Source organism: Cryptomeria japonica, chromosome 10, assembly GCF_030272615.1.
Source record: "Cryptomeria japonica chromosome 10, Sugi_1.0, whole genome shotgun sequence".
Taxonomy (NCBI): Eukaryota; Viridiplantae; Streptophyta; class Pinopsida; order Cupressales; family Cupressaceae; genus Cryptomeria; species Cryptomeria japonica.
The window spans coordinates 8,869,617-8,887,442 of record NC_081414.1 but is presented as its reverse complement, the minus strand read 5'-3'; the positions used below and the strand labels follow the sequence as shown (position 1 = coordinate 8,887,442).

Below are 17,826 nucleotides of genomic sequence, written 5' to 3'. Positions count from 1 at the left end.
GGTGACTCCTGAACACCCCAGGAACCTTGAAAGACCAAAATAAATTTCACAAGAGAGAAAAAAGACAAACCCTAATGGTCAATGTGCCCTGCCAAAACCTCTCAAATCCTATATGACACCCTAAAATCCTCATTTTCACTCTTCCACTTTCATTATTTTTCTCCTCTCAACCTTGATTTAAGAATGAAAGTGGAAGAGTAAAAATGAGAATTTTAGGGTGTTATATAGGATTTGAGAGGCGTTGGCAAGGTCCATTGGCCATTAGGGTTCAACCTTGGGTGCTGGTTCTAAAAATAAATTTGAGTTTTTTTCATTAAAATGATTTTCTTTTGCCTGTCAGTTGTTGGAGACACCTGGGCATCCCTGCCATCCCAGTAGAGGTGGTGATGCGGTGGGGGTCCCCATCCCAAAAATATGGGGATTTGGGGGGGGGGGTTATGTGTCCCCATGGAACATTGCAAATAAACAACATATGAGGTGCTAACTAGGAATCTTTCAAACTTTATGCTAAAGTCACTGTTCCAGCTCTTTTAGCTCCCCATGAAAGCCCCACCACATTCAATCAATGTGATTTCATATTCCTGAACCTGCACAAGTACTAGTTTTCTATTAGCAACATCCATCCAATGGAAAATTAAACAAACTCAACGTTATCAACATAACTCTTAGATCAATAATGTCCATCATATAAATGAATATTCAACAATAATCACCAATATCTAAATTCAGTAGAATAAACATAGTCCAAAATGTGGTGATATTCCATATTAGAAGACAAACCTTTTCTTTCGGCACAAAAACCTTTTATCTCATCCCACTATTTTGGTGAACTATGAAGCATCCCAATTACTTCAGGTTTCTTGCCTTAAGAATAACCATCACCTAGTTGAAAACCAAATGTTGGGCTTAGCTTTAGACTATTGGCTCATGTAACCATGTTTACTCGATTTTCCAATTTTTCTCCAAGTTTCAAGGATAGAGGGATCCATTTTGTGGATGGTGAAAGTTTTTCATAGATTTTGAGGATGACTATTTGTAAATCCCCAAACTGTGATTTTTTCCTCCCTTCTGATGTTTAAGTCTGAAATCTTTGACCAATGAATGTGTTTTTTGGGTTTTTGGTGAATATTGAAGTTTTTATGGTTTTTTGAAGATTTTTGCTTGAATGTTTGACACTGCTGAATGGATTATAAATGCAATACATGAAAGAATAATGGACTGAAACAAAAATTAGAATTCTGATTTTTATTATTAGCAATTTACAAATTCAAAGAATTAACTATTTATGACATCCAAAGCCCAAAATTGGCCTACCAGGTATCCCACGCTAGCCTGGATGAGCTTATTTATTGCTCGAAGTGGTGCACTAAGCAATACTAGAGCCTCCAAGTGCTATCAATTGCTCCAAAGTTATTTATCTGTCTCACTAATAATTATCAAAAACTTTTATTGAAGTTCTAACAGGCTCCCAAGAGAGATCACTAAATTTGGCTTGAAATCCTCAAGGAATTGCTCATACTGCTCAAATTTGCCTGAGAAAGTTTGATAAAACCACTTATTTGCTGATTGCTACCCTTAACAATGAATTTCCTATAGAATTCAAACCCTTATTGCTGCTGATGTCACCAAGAAGGTACAGCCAGCATAGGATGATCTCCTGGAGCTGAAAATTGTTATTTGCTGCCCTTAATTGCCTCCAATGTCTGATCTCCTTGCTATTGTAGGTCTAAGAATGCTGATTAAGATTGAATCTTGAAGCCCAAATGGAAACCCTGAGTGAATTTCCTTGAATTATGGCGTGGGGTTTTGTCCAAGTTTGCCTAGGACTAAAGAGTTTTCATTCTCCAACACTTGTATGCTGCAAATTTGATCACAGAGCTGCTATTCTTCAAATGAGAGATAAAAAATGATCAAAAGAATGATGAAAAATGACCTCCATACGCCTTTTTAAAAGGTTCCAAACTCTAGGTCGTCACTTTTAGGGTTTCCATATTTTCAACTTATTATTTTTAATAAAATCTATGCCTTTCTTTAAAAATTGACCCCTTAGGCATCATATATTATTATTATAATGTTTTCCCCTTTTTATTACAACATTTTATGCCTCAAATGCCTAGGAAAAAGGGGGCCAACTTATTATAAATTATTTTATTATAAAGTGATTATAATATCACTTTAATATAATTTATTTATAAAATGCAATCCAGGACTCAGATCTGAATTTTGTCTAAAGCACTGTGGTCACCGATGCCGCCTGAGTCATGCAGGCTAATTGACAGTTCGCCCTAAAAAATAGGAACTTCACTCCAAACTCCAGAAACTGCTCAAAAGGCTCCTGCTCTACTCCGTGGTGATCCAGTCAACTGCCCATTCTCTCTAAAAAATAGGAACTATCGTGTAAATGCTCAAATGGCTCACGGAGTCCTTGCAAAGCTCTATGCCTCTCAGAATGAGTCCCCTATCCATCTGATTGACCGACGGGAACTCGAGTGATAGGTCAACCCTCTGCGCATCTCCTGTCGCCTAGAAAGGGGACATTACAGTCCTCCCTTTCCGCAGATTGCTCCTACACACTGAAAACCAATTCCTGAATCCCATATCAATCTGATAAACATTGCTTCACCCAACCACTGCACTACTCTGGTATAAACATTTGTATAGACAAAGTGAAACAACTCATCATGGATCCACTAAAGAAATGCACCACACATGTCAATACCAGGATCCCAAATCTTTACACTGTCATATCCATTCATCATGTCGATACTCATTATGCTGCTACTGTGAACCTAGACATCATCTAACCAACTGAGAACTTCACTCCAATTGAAGCCACAAGTACCACCAACCATCAATGTTGATATGAACCCATCAATGAACCAATCTCCAACAAGGAATGTGTGATGAAAACCTCTCCAAAACCTCTAATCGGTGGCTGCAACTTGTCCAATTCCTCCACAAGTTAGTATGCCTTCTTTGGAAGATGATAAGTAAATATTTTGTTTAGCCATGCACCAATGAAGTCCCTTACATGCTGATCTTCATAGCCCACTGTCAAATCTAAGAAAATTGAGTCACCAATCAATAAGTGCATTGCTGCCCTATCATATGAAAGAGGTGTCAAGTCCACGGATGAATAGTAGATGTTTTCGTTTTGCAACTTAGACAACCCTTTAGTGGCTGGTCCAATTGACTCTTGGGAGGTGTTGTCTTGCTTGGGCAACAAGTATCTTTGCTTGGGTAGCTCTATGTAACCAATCTTCAATTAGCCTTTGACAATGTTCCATATCTACTGCCTTAAAGTACACAAAATCTGATTTATGATGGGTTGTATCATTCACATCATAATAACCCATGCTTGCACCAAGCGTACCCTCAAATCTAGAATGCAAATCATTATTCTTTTCTTGACCAAAGGCTGCCATATCTTGAGGAAGAGAAGTTATGTCACTACTGTTATGAACTTTAGAATTATGGTCATACCTTGGTGGCAAATCTTCAATTGATACAAGCATCTTTTTCTTGTAATACTTGTTAAAAGATTCGATAGCCTTGACCTCCTCCAGTTCACTTAAATATTCATAAAAAATTATGATAACATCCTCATTCACATAGTCAACCTCGACGAATTTTGATATTCCTGAAATAAAAGATTCTTCCTCTTTTGATATCTATTATACCAATTAGAGATTTTAGTGGCAGCAATTTCATTTTCCCATTCTTCCATTTCTGTGATCATCTCTGACATCTCCATTTTGTAGACAACCTTAACATCCCATAGGTTGGCAGGATTTTGGCTCTGATACCACTATAATATCCCCAAACTGTGATTTTTGCCTTCCTTCTGATGTTTAAGTCTGAAATCTTTGACCAACGAATGTGTTTTTGGGTTTTTGGTGAATATTGAAGTTTTTATGGTTTTTTGAAGGTTTTTGCTTGAATGTTTGACACTGCTGAATGTAATATAAATGCAATACATGAAAGAATAATGGACTGAAACAAAATTTACAATTTTGATTTTTATTAACAGCAATTCACTAGCGTGAGACTTAGCTCGGCGTACCCAAGAGTTGGATGCCGAGAGGGCAGCGTGGGTGGCTATCGAGGACAAATTGGCTAGGGAGACAGTATCATTGGAGTAGCAGTTGGTGGAGGCTGAGACTGAAAGCCGTGTTTTGCAGACAAGTTTGGTTTAGGCACAAGAGGACTGTGCTATCAAAGGAAGCCATAAGGGTGAAATCCACACTTGAGCATAGGATGGTAGCAGAAAAGGGTTTTCAAGCAAGGACGCAGCAGGTGTATAAGTTTCGAGCTCGACTGGCGTCAGCAGTTCTGTTTAATGTCATCTCTATTTTGTATTAAGTCATCCGGAGACGACTTCTTTTCTTTTGGGGGGATGATGTTGGCGGCAATATTGTACATGAAAATAAAACTAGTTAATTAAGTTGTAATTGTCTTGGTTAGTTGGCAATCGAGGGGTGGCAGTTGCGGTGCGACGGTTGGCGCTCGCATCCCCTCGGTATCTTTATATATTTCCGAATGTAACTTGTGACAGAGGACAATTATGAATAGAATAACATCTGATATATTGCATCTGATATCTATGGCATTATTATTCTGCATTACGTGCTTTATCTGTGTACTTTAAGTTATTCACCCGAGAGGGCAAACAATGACATCCAAAGCCCAAAATTGGCCTACTAAGTATCCCATGCTAGCTTGGGTGAGCTTATTTATTGCTGGAAGTGGTGCATTGAGCAATATTGGAGCCTCCAAGTGCTATCAATTGCACCAAAATTATTTATTTGCCTCACTAATAATTATCAAAAACTATTACTGAAGAGATAATTAAATCTGCTACAAGTTCTAACAATCTCCGAAGAGAGATCATTGAATTTGGCCTGAAATCCTCAAGGAATTGCTCATACAACTCAAATCTGGCTGAGAAAGTCTGATAAAACCACTTATTTGCTGATTGCTACCCTTAACAATGAATTTCCTACAGAATTCAAACCCTTATTGCTGCTGATTTATTTTTCTAACCTTGCTGATGTCACCAAGAAGGTACGGCCAGCATAGGATGACCTCCTGGAGCTGAAAATTGTTATTTGTTGCCCTTAACTGCCTCCAATGTCTGATCTCCTTGTTGTTTCAGGTCTGATAATGTTGATTAAGACTGAATCTTGAAGTCCAAATGGAAATCTTGAGTGAATTTCCCTGAATTATGGCCTGGGGTTTCGTCCAAGCTTGCCTTGGATTGAAGAGTTTTTGTTCTCCAACACCTGTATGCTGCAAATTTGATCACAGAGCTGCTATTCTTCAAATGAGAGATAAAAAATGATCAAAAGAATGATGAAAAATTACCTCCAAATGCCTTTTTAAAAGGCCTCAAACCCTAGGTCATCACTTTTAGGGTTTCCATATTTTCAACTTATTATTTTAAAAATCTATGCCTTTCTTTAAAAATTGACCCCTTAGGCATCATATTTTATTATTATAACGTTTTCCCCTTTTTATTACAACATTTCATGCCTCAAACACCTAGGAAAAAGGGGGCCAACTTATCATAAGTTATTTTATTATAAAGTGAATATAATATCACTTTAATATAATTTATTTAAATCCATAATTTATTCATAAAACGCAATCCGGGACTCAGATTTGAATTCTGTCTGAAGCACTATCGTCACCGATGCCACCCGAGTCCTGCAGGCTAACTGGCAGTTCGCCCTAAAAAATAGGAACTCGCCCTAAAAAGTAGGAACCTCCCTCCAACTCCAAAACTTCTCAAAAGGGTCCTGCTCTACTCCGTGGTCCCCCGGGTGGTCATCTAGTCAACTGCCAGTTCTCCCTTAAAAATAGGAGACTTACCTAAAAAATAGGAATTGTCGTGTAAACGCTCAAAATGGCTCACGGAGCTGTTGCAAAGCTCTATGCCCCTCAGAATGAGTCCCCTAACCATCTAGTTGACCTACGGGAACTTGAGTGATAGGTCAATTCTCTTCTCATCTCCTGTCGCCTAGAAAGGGGACATTACACTATTGAAAAAATATATGTCAAAAATGACATTTTGATACATCATCACAAAAAAAATAAAAAAATTGAACAAACTAAAAGTAGCTGAAACTTTAAAAATGACTAAGAATTTTTCAACAATGCAACAATGCAAGTAATTTGGTTGGAACAGAAAATTTTTGACATGAATCAGGCCCAAATGTTGGGCAAAGTTCTTTAGTTGTACTGTCTACTGTTGATAAAAATGTATATGAGTTACATATTGAATTCTGCTAATAATGAAATGAAAAAAAATCTTTTGTTACCGTGAAACTTAAAATATTAAGGTTAACATATGTGGAATTCATATATTCCAGGTAATGAGCCTTTTGCAATTAGATCTTCTGGAGGTCTTTCTGCATTTTATTTCATATTTTGAATTTCACTGTAATTTTTATATGAATTAAAAAAAAAGTGTAAGTCGGTAGGATGGCAGAATGTCCTGTTGTGCTCCCAAAAAGTGGGACATCCTCAAATGATAGGGATGCCCCCTAATTGTTGGGACTTCCCCTGATTTTCTGCAGCTAGTGGGATGGGAAGAGGACATTTTTGGGAAGTAGGAAGGCCCCTAGGTCATAGGTACACATCCCCATTTAAGGCTGATTTTCCATGAGTTGGCTCTCCCTTGACCCTGCAAATGCCATTGTCTCTTGATCCCATCGAGCAAGGGAAGTGAAGGATTTCAGTGTTGTGGCAGGCATGTGCGAAAAAGGCCTCTGCATTGAACTGCCACGTAGCTCAACTTTGCTCCTTTTGTTAGAAATGAATAACCTTTTTTCTCCACAATCCATTTTGAATCAAGATTTGGACTCGCGTTTCCCCCTCCCAGCCCCAAGTCCCCCCCGTCCTGGAAACCCATCCCCAAAATTTTTTCCCTTTGTCCCCCCGTCCCTGAAGCCCATCCCTGCGCCCCCCTGTCTCCCCGTCCCCAATGGCCGTGGAACAATGATTTTGGAGTCCACATACAACAGCCATAAATTCCACCTTGTTGTTGCTAGCCTTCCCAACATTTAATGCAGACACCAATGCTTGGGTTTATTGGTTTGAGTGACATGCCTTGGGTTTTTGTCTAATGGTCCAAGGTAGATAATCACATGTTATATATATATATATATATATACATAATTTCCACAGTCCATAATGTTAGCTTTTCTCATTTCTGGTTTCGAGCTGTGTGTGATACTTTTCATCATCAACGTTTTGGATCATACTACATGATCCATCATTAGGATGAAGCAAATACGACGTTGATGATGAAAAGTATCACACACAGCTCGAAACCAGAAATGAGAAAAGCTATATATATAGTTTACAGATTGTGTTAAAGTGTCTGTTCCCAAAAAGATCTACCCACATTTGGGTGAAAATTTGAATCTGATATGGCACTTATTTTTACTTTATTATATTGCAAATGCAACAGATTTTTGTTTTGCAGTGATCAGTCTTATAGTGTAATTTTTTTCTCCCAAGCATAATCCTCATTAAGTTGTAGCTCAACTTGTTGGCAGAGGAATTTATGAATGATATTGACACAAATGGGAATATCGGATGAACTTCTTCAGAGGCAAAAGAAGGCAATTCAGGCTATCCCACTGAACCTCCATATATATCCCCTGGTCTAAATATTTACTTCTCCCTTGGGACAGAGATTATGAAGGGTATCTGGAGAAATCTCTAAGGAAACAGATCCTAAATAAATGCTTAGAGTGGGTATTGACAACACAAGGCAAATGCATATCAGATTGTGGCTCACTGAGTTAATGAAAGTATATTGGCTCACCGAGTTAATGAAAGTGCCATAGAGGAATCCGAATACCACAAATATACAAATTCGGAGGCTTAGTTGCTGTGCGCCATAAGTTTCGTTTTAATTATTGAAGGACCTAACAAAATGAAAGACCTAGGTGAAGTTCTGGCTGATTAGTTAGTATTATTGATTTATTCTTAGTGTCCTTTATTGTTTCTTAGCCTAATCGAATTTTTGTAGATGTCATATATCTTATATCACATTAATGGAGTTAGATTTGACTGCTACTTGACAATCATGGAGACACATTACTTATGAAGTTTTAACTGTCGGTTAAAATATTTGTTACATTACATAGAGACGGAATCAGTATTATAGAGACTGAACAAGTTTTTCCTTCTTATAATCAATGAAAATGGAAATTTGGCCTGGCTGACTAAATACATTTAAGTGATTTCTATAGAAAAGAGAGGTGGTATGTTTTTGAACTTTGTTCTGTGTGAAGCTATGCTCCAATGCAATGCATGTACCATAGAGTTCTATTCTGTCATCTACGAATGTCTGTATGGAGAATACGGTATTAGATTTATACTGATGTATCTGTTCCTTCATTTGCATGCATTGAAAATTGGATATATTTCATTTTTCTTTTCATTTTAGACTTTATTTTCTATGGTATGACTCAAAGGTAGGCAAATTGATCATGCCATAAGTTGTTTTGCTGCAGCTACAAATCCTTCCCTTACAGCAGCTGTTGTGGTGCTAACGGGATTGATTGGAGCAAATTTTGTGCAAACATTGCTTGACAAGCTGGGTCTTGATGATCCTATTGCACGGGGAATGGCTACAGCTTCCAGGTCACAATCTATATACCCAGCTTAAAGAGGACATTCATTATTTTATGTAATTATAAGTTTCCTGTCAGCATTTTAAATGTTTTATTTTCTGTGAGATAGTTGAAATGAGTAAAATTATTGAACTAGCAAAAAGTAATACATCAATAGCCATCCTATAATTGTCTTGAAAAGCCTACCCAGGATACAAAAGAATGAAGGAAAGCTAAATTAGAAATCAGAAATGAGATATAATAAACTGTATTCTATTTAATGAGAATGTAAAGCATACAATGCAATTGATATACGAGATCTTACAAGATACTTTTCTTATATAGGCAAGGTGAGAGATGAGATTAGACAAGATTATAACAAGTGTCTTAATCCTATGACATGAGACAACTAACATAACAAAATACTTAAATAACTTAGGACACAAGAATTAAGTGAGATAAGATAAGATCTTGTTGGCAACTATAAATTCTAGAAAAATTTCTAGAACCTAAGTATATTTAACATGTGAATAGGACCTACTCAGTAAATTAGTTAGGTAAAATACCTTCTTCATACCAAGACCCTCCCCTAAGTGCAACTTAGGGAATACAAAAATGCAAAGATGATGATGATGGGTCTCAGCTACTAGGCCTGTTGAGGTACCCATGTATAAATGCAATCTTTCACAATTGAAGAAAAGGAGAAGACCTAGTGGGACAAAACTCCTCTTGAAAAGAGAGGAAAATGCTCTCTAGATGATAAGAAGGACAAACCCTTGTGTGAGGAAAAGGCCTCCTCCATAAGTGAACCCTCCTAAATGTACAAACTCTTGCACTAATGGTAGATGTTCGACATGGAACCTGAATATGGTCCAAGATCATTTAACAACATTCCTCCCCTTAGGAAGAAATAGAGCCAATGATATATGTAGGATATCTCAGCATTCCTAAAAGGAATATGAGGGAAGAAGGAATCTGCTCAAATATTACAATATTAGGAGTCCCAATATTGAATGAAGAAGGTGCCAATGTAAAACGAAGTGGAGATTGATGTAGAGCATGGACCAAGGATGATGGCGAGTCCTCCAAATGCTGCTCCAAAAAGATGCCGACTTGTGACAAACACTAATATAAAGAATCAAGTACCACCGTAGAAGATGTCAACATGAATGGTGATTGAGTTGAAATTATCAATCCATGAGTATCTGCAGAATTTTTCATTATGGAAGCATACGGATATGGAAGGGAAGGAAGAGGATCTAAATGTACCCTTAGGTCATCTGAAGAATGTGATGCACCTCTCTGTGTGATGTCATCAACGAGGAGATGAATACCCTCAATACTATCATCATCTCGTATGTGGGATTCAACAAGCAAATATTGTATGTCCTGCAAGTAATCATTCCAATGATCAATAAGAGATGAGGAATCCCATGATGTAGTGTCCACACAACAATTCTGAGCATGATCAACTATAGAATCTGCAAGTGCTGAAAATGAAGAGTCCTCAACCCCTTGATGTTGACTCGAAGATAGAGGAGGAGATGCTTCTATAGGAGTCAAGTCGAAGAATAAACTGCTGTCTTTGAAGGAGAAGGAGAATGTACTTTGCCAATAATTTAGCACTTCTAGGGTATCTTCATCATATGGAATATTATCACAATCATCTACATGAATTGAATAATCAAAGAGAGAATCATTTGGGAATTGAGGATCAACTAGATCTCCATACATGGTCTAAATTTTTATCCAAGAGGAAATATGGGAATCAAAATCTGATAAGATAATTTGCATGTAGGTGATTACATTAATACGCATAGTTCCTATAATATGACATTTCTTGAAATACCATTCTCTGTTCTCCAAGCCTTATTTGGTGAATACCATCTCGCCAAGCCTTAAGTTCCCTCTTTTTCATTAAATAACTGAAAGATAACTTGATAGATCCATGGTATTCTCCTCAAAGTAGTCAAGAATTAGAATATTCCAACAAAAGAAATACAAAACTACAACATGCCCCTCTGCCCGCCCACCACCTCCCCATCCCCTCAAAAAAATTGATTACACCACTGCAAAGTAAAAGAAAAATTATGCACTTGAAAAAACAACTTTACAAAAAATGTTACTATACGAGAAAGAATGGAACCTCGGAAGTTTTGAAATAAGAACAGTTTGGTAACACCAGTGAAAATTGGCAATTTTTGAAAAAGCCAAGCACCAAAATAAAAAATTTAGTATACCATTGTGAAGAGTGTGAAATTGTATCCCAGATTATAAAAAATGGCTCGCAAAAAGGACTTGAGCCCAAGTTATGGTTGTTTGAAGTTGAATTGCAAAATCAAAACTACTTATGGAGAGGGGGACATATTGGAGCAACTTGTTGACAATCATTTAGCCATCAAATTTAAGACATTCTTGATTGATGGTCATTTGGCCGTCAAATTTAAAATAATTGTGTGAAAAAATGTTGAAAATTTTATGTCACCAATAATAAAGTATTATATATGAAAATAGGGGTTTCTGAGCCTTTTGAGCACATGGCAAGGTCATATTTGACCCAAAATGTTTTAAAATGATGTCTCCCTATTAGATTTGGAAATGGACCTCCCTCTTCAAACCCTTGTAGATTTGGCCTCCAATCTCCAACTAGGACGAAACAAAAGGCAAATCTGATGAGCTCAATTACTCTACACTCCATGATGAGCTCAAATTGTCTCGAGGAAGCTCAAAAAAAAACCCTGCAATTGGCAAATCAAAATATGAACCCCCTCAGAAATTGATATTTTTTTCCACACTTTTTTGACTCTCCAAATCATTCAAGGATGGAAGAGAAGAGCATACTCATGTTCTTTGAAAAATAGTAGCTATGCACTCCTACATTTCAAAAATATTGCTAACCCACAACTCACACCTGTTTTGATAACATGTGAGATTTGGCTGAAAAGTGTACCTAGGATATAAACTAATGAAGGAAAGAAAAACTAGCAATCAGAAATGAGATCTAGAATAAGTTGTATTCTACTCAATAAGAAGCAAAACATACATTGCAAATGGAGATATGAGATCTTATAGGATACCTTGCTTATATAGGCAAGGTGAGAGATAGGATTAGACAAAATCATGATAAGTGTCTTAATGTCATACCTCGCCTAGGTCTAGGGCCGACCTAGGGTTTAAGGGGATCTTAAATTAATTTAAAGAAAATTCTGACCAACCCTCCTGGTTCTAGCGTCCATGTGGGCAAGGAAAAATTAAAAAACTAATAATAATAATAATACAATATAAAATAATAATAATAAGAAGTTGACCAACCTGGTTGGAAGGGTTGCCTCTTTTGGCGAAAAGGGACTCTTGAAGGGTATAAAAGGAAGGCTATTATAATTCATTTGGGCATGAATTCAATGGAAAGACAACTCCTATTTAAGAGCAGATTCGCAGCAAAGTTATAAGCAGATTTGAAAGAAGATATATGAGCAGATCATGGGAATTAAGATACAGCAGTCCATTCAAAAGAAACACCATCGATCAGATTCAGAAGAACAGAACACCATAAAAATTACGTCAGCATCACAGGCAGATTGTTCAATAAGCAACTACAGCAAGCTTGGGCAATCAAAAATCTGGATTTTGATTCTTATATCAGAAACATAGTTAATCATGTTATAAAAGAGCCAATTCAGGCACAGTGATCTTATATTTGGAAGTTCAAAAACATATAATTGTATCGATCATTTAGGTAGTGAAACACTGCAATCGCAGTAAATTCTGCATACATATATCATCAGACCATGTGTTCATTGGACTTTATATTTTGATTTCTCATGGAACGATACGTTGAAGTTGACAATAGATTCAAAGGTTATATTATCACCTAGCTAAGAATCTAACATTCATATAAGACCCATCGATTGAATCTTGTTTGAAGTCATTATACATTTCCAATCAAGTCCATAAGAAGCATAAGTGTCAAGTCCATAAGAAGCGTAAGTGTAATTGTATCATTAAACTATAAAGATAGGGGAGATCTTATAAGTGACATTGCACTTAATCTTATGGCATGAGACAATCGACCCAACAAGATATCAAATAACTTAAGGCACAAGAAGCAAATGAGATAAGATAAGTAAACTTAACATGTGAATAGGACTTACTAGGTGAACTAGTTAGGTAAAATACTTTATTTACACCAAAAGAAAGTAATATCTGAGAGTGTTTAATGAAATAATTTGCACTAAAGAAGAATATAATAGGAAATATGTTACAAATAATTGAAAATAATAAGTCACTTTTGGGGGGCAAACTTCAAAATATCTTCAATATGGACACAATTCACAATATGATGGTGATACTAACCACTAGCTCCTATATATACCTTTTACTTATGCCTTGGATGTCAGCCAGGCCAACTTAGATACCTAAATATAACACCTAGAATGACTTAATTACCTAAATAAAAATATAATAATAATCACTTAGTGAAGAAGGTAGCAACAAACTGACTACTCATAACCCTATTCACACCATAAACCTAAGGGCATGGCAGCATTTTACTTATGCCTTGGATGTCAGCCAGGCCAACTTAGATACCTAAATATAACACCTAGAATGACTTAATTACCTAAATAAAAATATAATAATAATCACTTAGTGAAGAAGGTAGCAACAAACTGACTACTCATAACCCTATTCACACCATAAACCTAAGGGCATGGCAGCATGGTGTGGCACATATGTTTAAGTACAATGATGTGGGTAAAGTGACACAAAATAAAGCAGACTGCAGATAATGTCCCCATTGCTCGAAACTCCATGTCATTGGGAACTCATGGTATAGTTCAAAATTTAAAATCGTATTTTGTGTTTAGAGCAAGAATCAGGGCAAATCAAGAACGGGATCCAACATCTGGTGTTCATAGAGTTTCCTCTTCTTTCATCATCAATTGTTGAAATATTTGTGGACTTTCATGACTGGTTTGTGCATACTTCTACTCAAAAACAAGGCTGACTATTCCAAGTCATTCAAGTCCTGTATTGATAAGCGTCATGTGCATCTAAAATCATTATTTTGTCCCATAGCCATATGTATTCTAGACTACTTTCTTCCTGTTTGCTTTCTTACCATCATTGTATTCATATAATTCAAAATGGCGATTTAATCCCTTTTCGGGCAGTTACACTTTGCTGCTTGTGCTCAAGAGAGTTTGCAGAGTTATTGTCTGTTATGAGATATGCCTGTTTTTACAAGTTCTTGAAGTCTCTCTTGCTTTTCCATAAATGCTGGGCATAACGACACATTTTTATTTGGGTATATAAACTGCATTAGATAGATTTAGCTAACGTAGCTGCTTGTGTATTTCAGTGCTCATGGATTGGGAACAGCTGCACTGTCAGCAAAAGAGCCAGAAGCCCTTCCATTTTGTGCTATTGCCTACGCATTAACTGGCATATTTGGGTCGTTATTGTGTTCCATTCCAGCAGTGCGCCAAAGTTTACTGTTTGTTGTAGGCTGAGACTGAAAACACCTGCAAGCTTTGATTGGCATTATGCAATATGTACATATACAATATAATTCATCTCCAATCTTCAATGTAAATTATGGAAACATGTTGGCACATCTGCAGAAGACAGATGGTTCTGTATCAAGACACCATTCATTTTCATAATTTTATTCAATCATTTTCTCTATTTTGTTGGTTTGATTTTTGTTATTCTTAATTTGGAGAAAGCTTAATTAAAGTAGGATATATAGCGTGCAAACTTCACCACTGCAGCGGCAAGATTACAATTGATGCGATACAATTTGGATGGAAGATATCCTACATGGGCTCCATATACACTGCTTTGATGCTATATTTTAGTTGTAATACACGGAATCACTATAAAATTTTGATTCCATTTTCTGATATTTGGAATGGTTAAATGGAGTATATATTTTCTACCTAATTTAGGGCCATAATTTGATATCGTGCTTTAATTGAGGTTTTGTTGCTTACAAATATATAGTATTTTGTGTTATAAATTATTTTATGGAAAACTTGTCTTTTGAAAATGGAAATGGATCTTTTGATAGTTCATGATATTGGACCGTCTATTTAGTGGGAGGCACCTAACTGTGAGGAATACATAAGGATTTCAACTTGTGACCTATCTCTTAAGAATACAAGTTTTCCATCACTAAGCCAAGTTCTATTTTTAGAAACCCTTACTTCAAAATTAAAATCTATTGTAAAATTGAACATCATGCAAGTGATGGCCATCTTAACTACTTGGAAAGTTAAATTTGTTTCAATTCAAACTTTTAACAATTATCTGAATAATCATTATATGCATGGTTCAATAACCTATATGACTCAACAACTTTTAATATTTTAAATTATTTAGAAAATTACGAGGTTAAAATATGATTTTAGACTCACTTATGAGAAAAAAGCATGTGGCATAATAAATAAACTAATTATAAAACACCAACATGTGTTAGATTGATATACAACATGAAATGCAGTTGCAACACAAATCTATGGGCTAATTTTTTAATTTGTGATGAATATGTGTCAGTTTCTATTAATTAAAAATTATAGTACATATATCCACAAAAAGTAGGTAGAGGGACACAAGTTCACCCCTCAGAGTTCAAACGGCCCAAGCCTAGATAGCTAAATCAGAGGTCCATGGGCAAAGGCTATATAGCAAATGTTAGGTCCCAGAGACAACTGAGAGGGGGGGGTGGGGGGGTGTGAATCAGTTGTCCAATAAATTCAACCAAAATTGAATGCTTAATGCCGGTAAACCAAACTTTATGTCGGTAGACAGTTTTATCAGTTAATTGCAGTACCAGTAAAGATGAATGCATGAAACAGAAAGACAATAACATCCACAACACATAACACAAATATTTGTATGTGTAAACCTTGTAAGGGGAAAAACCACGGTGGGAAGCTTTACCCACAATCAAATGATATTATTGCAGATAGTATGTGTATACAATATATAGTCTGCACATGCAGAAATGCCAGTTGCCTAGAGCTCACTGCTCAATCACAAAATGAGAGTCACACTGACTACAATTGGATGTTTAAATCCAATGATAATGTACTGCATAAAATAACATCTTCATATGCTGAATTCAGTACCGGTTTAGCTCTAACATGCCTTCACAAAAACCTTCCTTCAATCTTCAAATGATATCTGCGTGTATAGCTCTGCTTATTTTCGCATATACCTTATTACAATCCTTTTTCCAATCACATATCAATCTCACAAATGAGATCTTACATTTATACCATAACCTAAGACCAATTGAATAGGTCGGCTCACTAATTGATATTACAATAAAATCAATTACAAATGAATCAATAAGCGATGCATCATGTCGGCTCAATGCATTTACAATAATAACAAATCATTTTTATAACGTGTCGTGCTGATCTGGAATAGATATGCTTGTCGGTGCATAACCTGGACCTATTTGCCGGTAACAACAAATATACAAACTCGAATAGACCAATAACCAAATCGCCAAAACCAAGTGATCAAATAATATCTTCGACATAATCAAGTAGTCTCCAAGTCATTCTAAGTGCCGGTGAACAATATAACCTGCCGGTGAACCAAATACCGGTCACTGTGCATAAGTCTCTGACTTGCCGGTGAACATAACCAAAGATCTCCAAGTGCTGATAAGGTTGACAAGTGTTGACATCAATGACAAAACCATATCAACATATCCAAAATACCAACAATCTCTCCCTTTGGCATTGATGGCAACACAAAATGGAAAAACCATCAAAGTGCCAAAACAAAAATGCCAAAAACCAACAATCAACAATCTCCCAAAGAGATCATTAACCAAAAATTAGAATACATAATTTCTCTCCCTTAGGAATGATTTCTCCCAAAAGATATCTCTCCCCAAAAATGTTTTTCCATAATATCTCTCCCCCTTTGACATCAAATGCCAAAGCAATATAAAACCAAATACAAAATACCAATTCATAACAAAATACCAACCAATTTATCCAATACTCCCCCTGAGAAGTAGCTCTCCTCATCAAATCCAGAATAAAATTTTCTCTGTTAATTTCTGTCGGTTGATGACAAACATCAACTGTCTAAGTCTCTACCGGTGGGGGTAGGACTCTAGCTGCTCTCTGAGATATTCAAAAGTCTCCTTAGGTAAAGGCTTAGTGAAAATATTTGCAATCTGCTCTTTAGTATTCACATAAACCAATTTCACTTCTTTTGCTTCAACATTCTCTTTTAGAAAATTGAATTTGATGGAAATATGTTTAGTCTTTGAATGAAATACCAGATTCTTTGATATATCAATTGCTGTCATATTATCACAGTAAATAGTTATAGGTTCCTTGCATTTTACCTTTATGTCCTTCAACATTTGTTTGATCCATAATACCTGTGTACAATTAGTTGATGTTGCAACATATTCTAATTCTGCTGTTGATAGTGATGTACAACTTTGTTTCTTGCTCAACCATGAAATTAGTTTGCTACCAAGAAAAAATGCTCCACTGGTGGTGCTTTTTCTGTCATCTACATCTCCTGCCCAATTAGCATCTACGTATGCACATAAATCAAAATTTTCATCTCTAGGATACCATAAATCAAGATTTGTAGTGCCTTGTAAGTACCGGAAAATCCTTTTCACTACTGATTCATGATTTTCTTTAGGATTACTCTGAAATCTTGAAACAATACATACTGCATTCATAATATCAGTCAGGTCTTGTTTGTGTCAAATACAGTAAACCTCTTATCATAGACTTGTATCTAGTCAGATTAACAGGTGGTGACCCAGATCGATAGTCATAGCCTGTTCCCGAGCGAGTAACAGTCATAGTGGTAAAATGCATCATTAACTGAATCTGCTCAAACTCTTACTTACCCAGTGAGGAAGCAGCGGTCCATGTGTAGTCACTCGAGAGACAGCCCCTACAATTCTATGGACATAAAGTCCTTCCTTAGCTTATAGTTAGAGGAGGGGTCCCTATCTATCTATATCCGCGTGAAGATACAAAGATAGTTTATCAGTTGTAGTCATAGGTGTGCTTATCGGTTTAGAGTTTTCCATGCCAAATTTCTTTAGTAATTCCTTCAAGTACTTAGATTGACATAGGAATATACCTTTATCAGTCTGTGAAATCTACAATTCTAAAAATAATTTTATCTCTCCAATCATAGACAT

General features: G+C 36.3%; 1 protein-coding gene across 1 annotated transcript in view; it reads left to right on the top strand.

Annotated features, from left to right (window-relative positions):
* Positions 1-14,312, top strand: part of LOC131069386 (plastidal glycolate/glycerate translocator 1, chloroplastic) — a 47,251-nt gene extending 32,939 nt beyond the window's left edge. Inside the window, exons 7-8 of the mRNA XM_058004775.2 lie at positions 8,529-8,658; positions 13,987-14,312. Of these exons, the coding sequence (XP_057860758.1) occupies positions 8,529-8,658; positions 13,987-14,137 (281 nt within the window). The 3' untranslated portion in view covers positions 14,138-14,312. The remainder of the gene's footprint in view (positions 1-8,528; positions 8,659-13,986) is intronic.
* Positions 14,313-17,826: the final 3,514 nt, after the last annotated feature.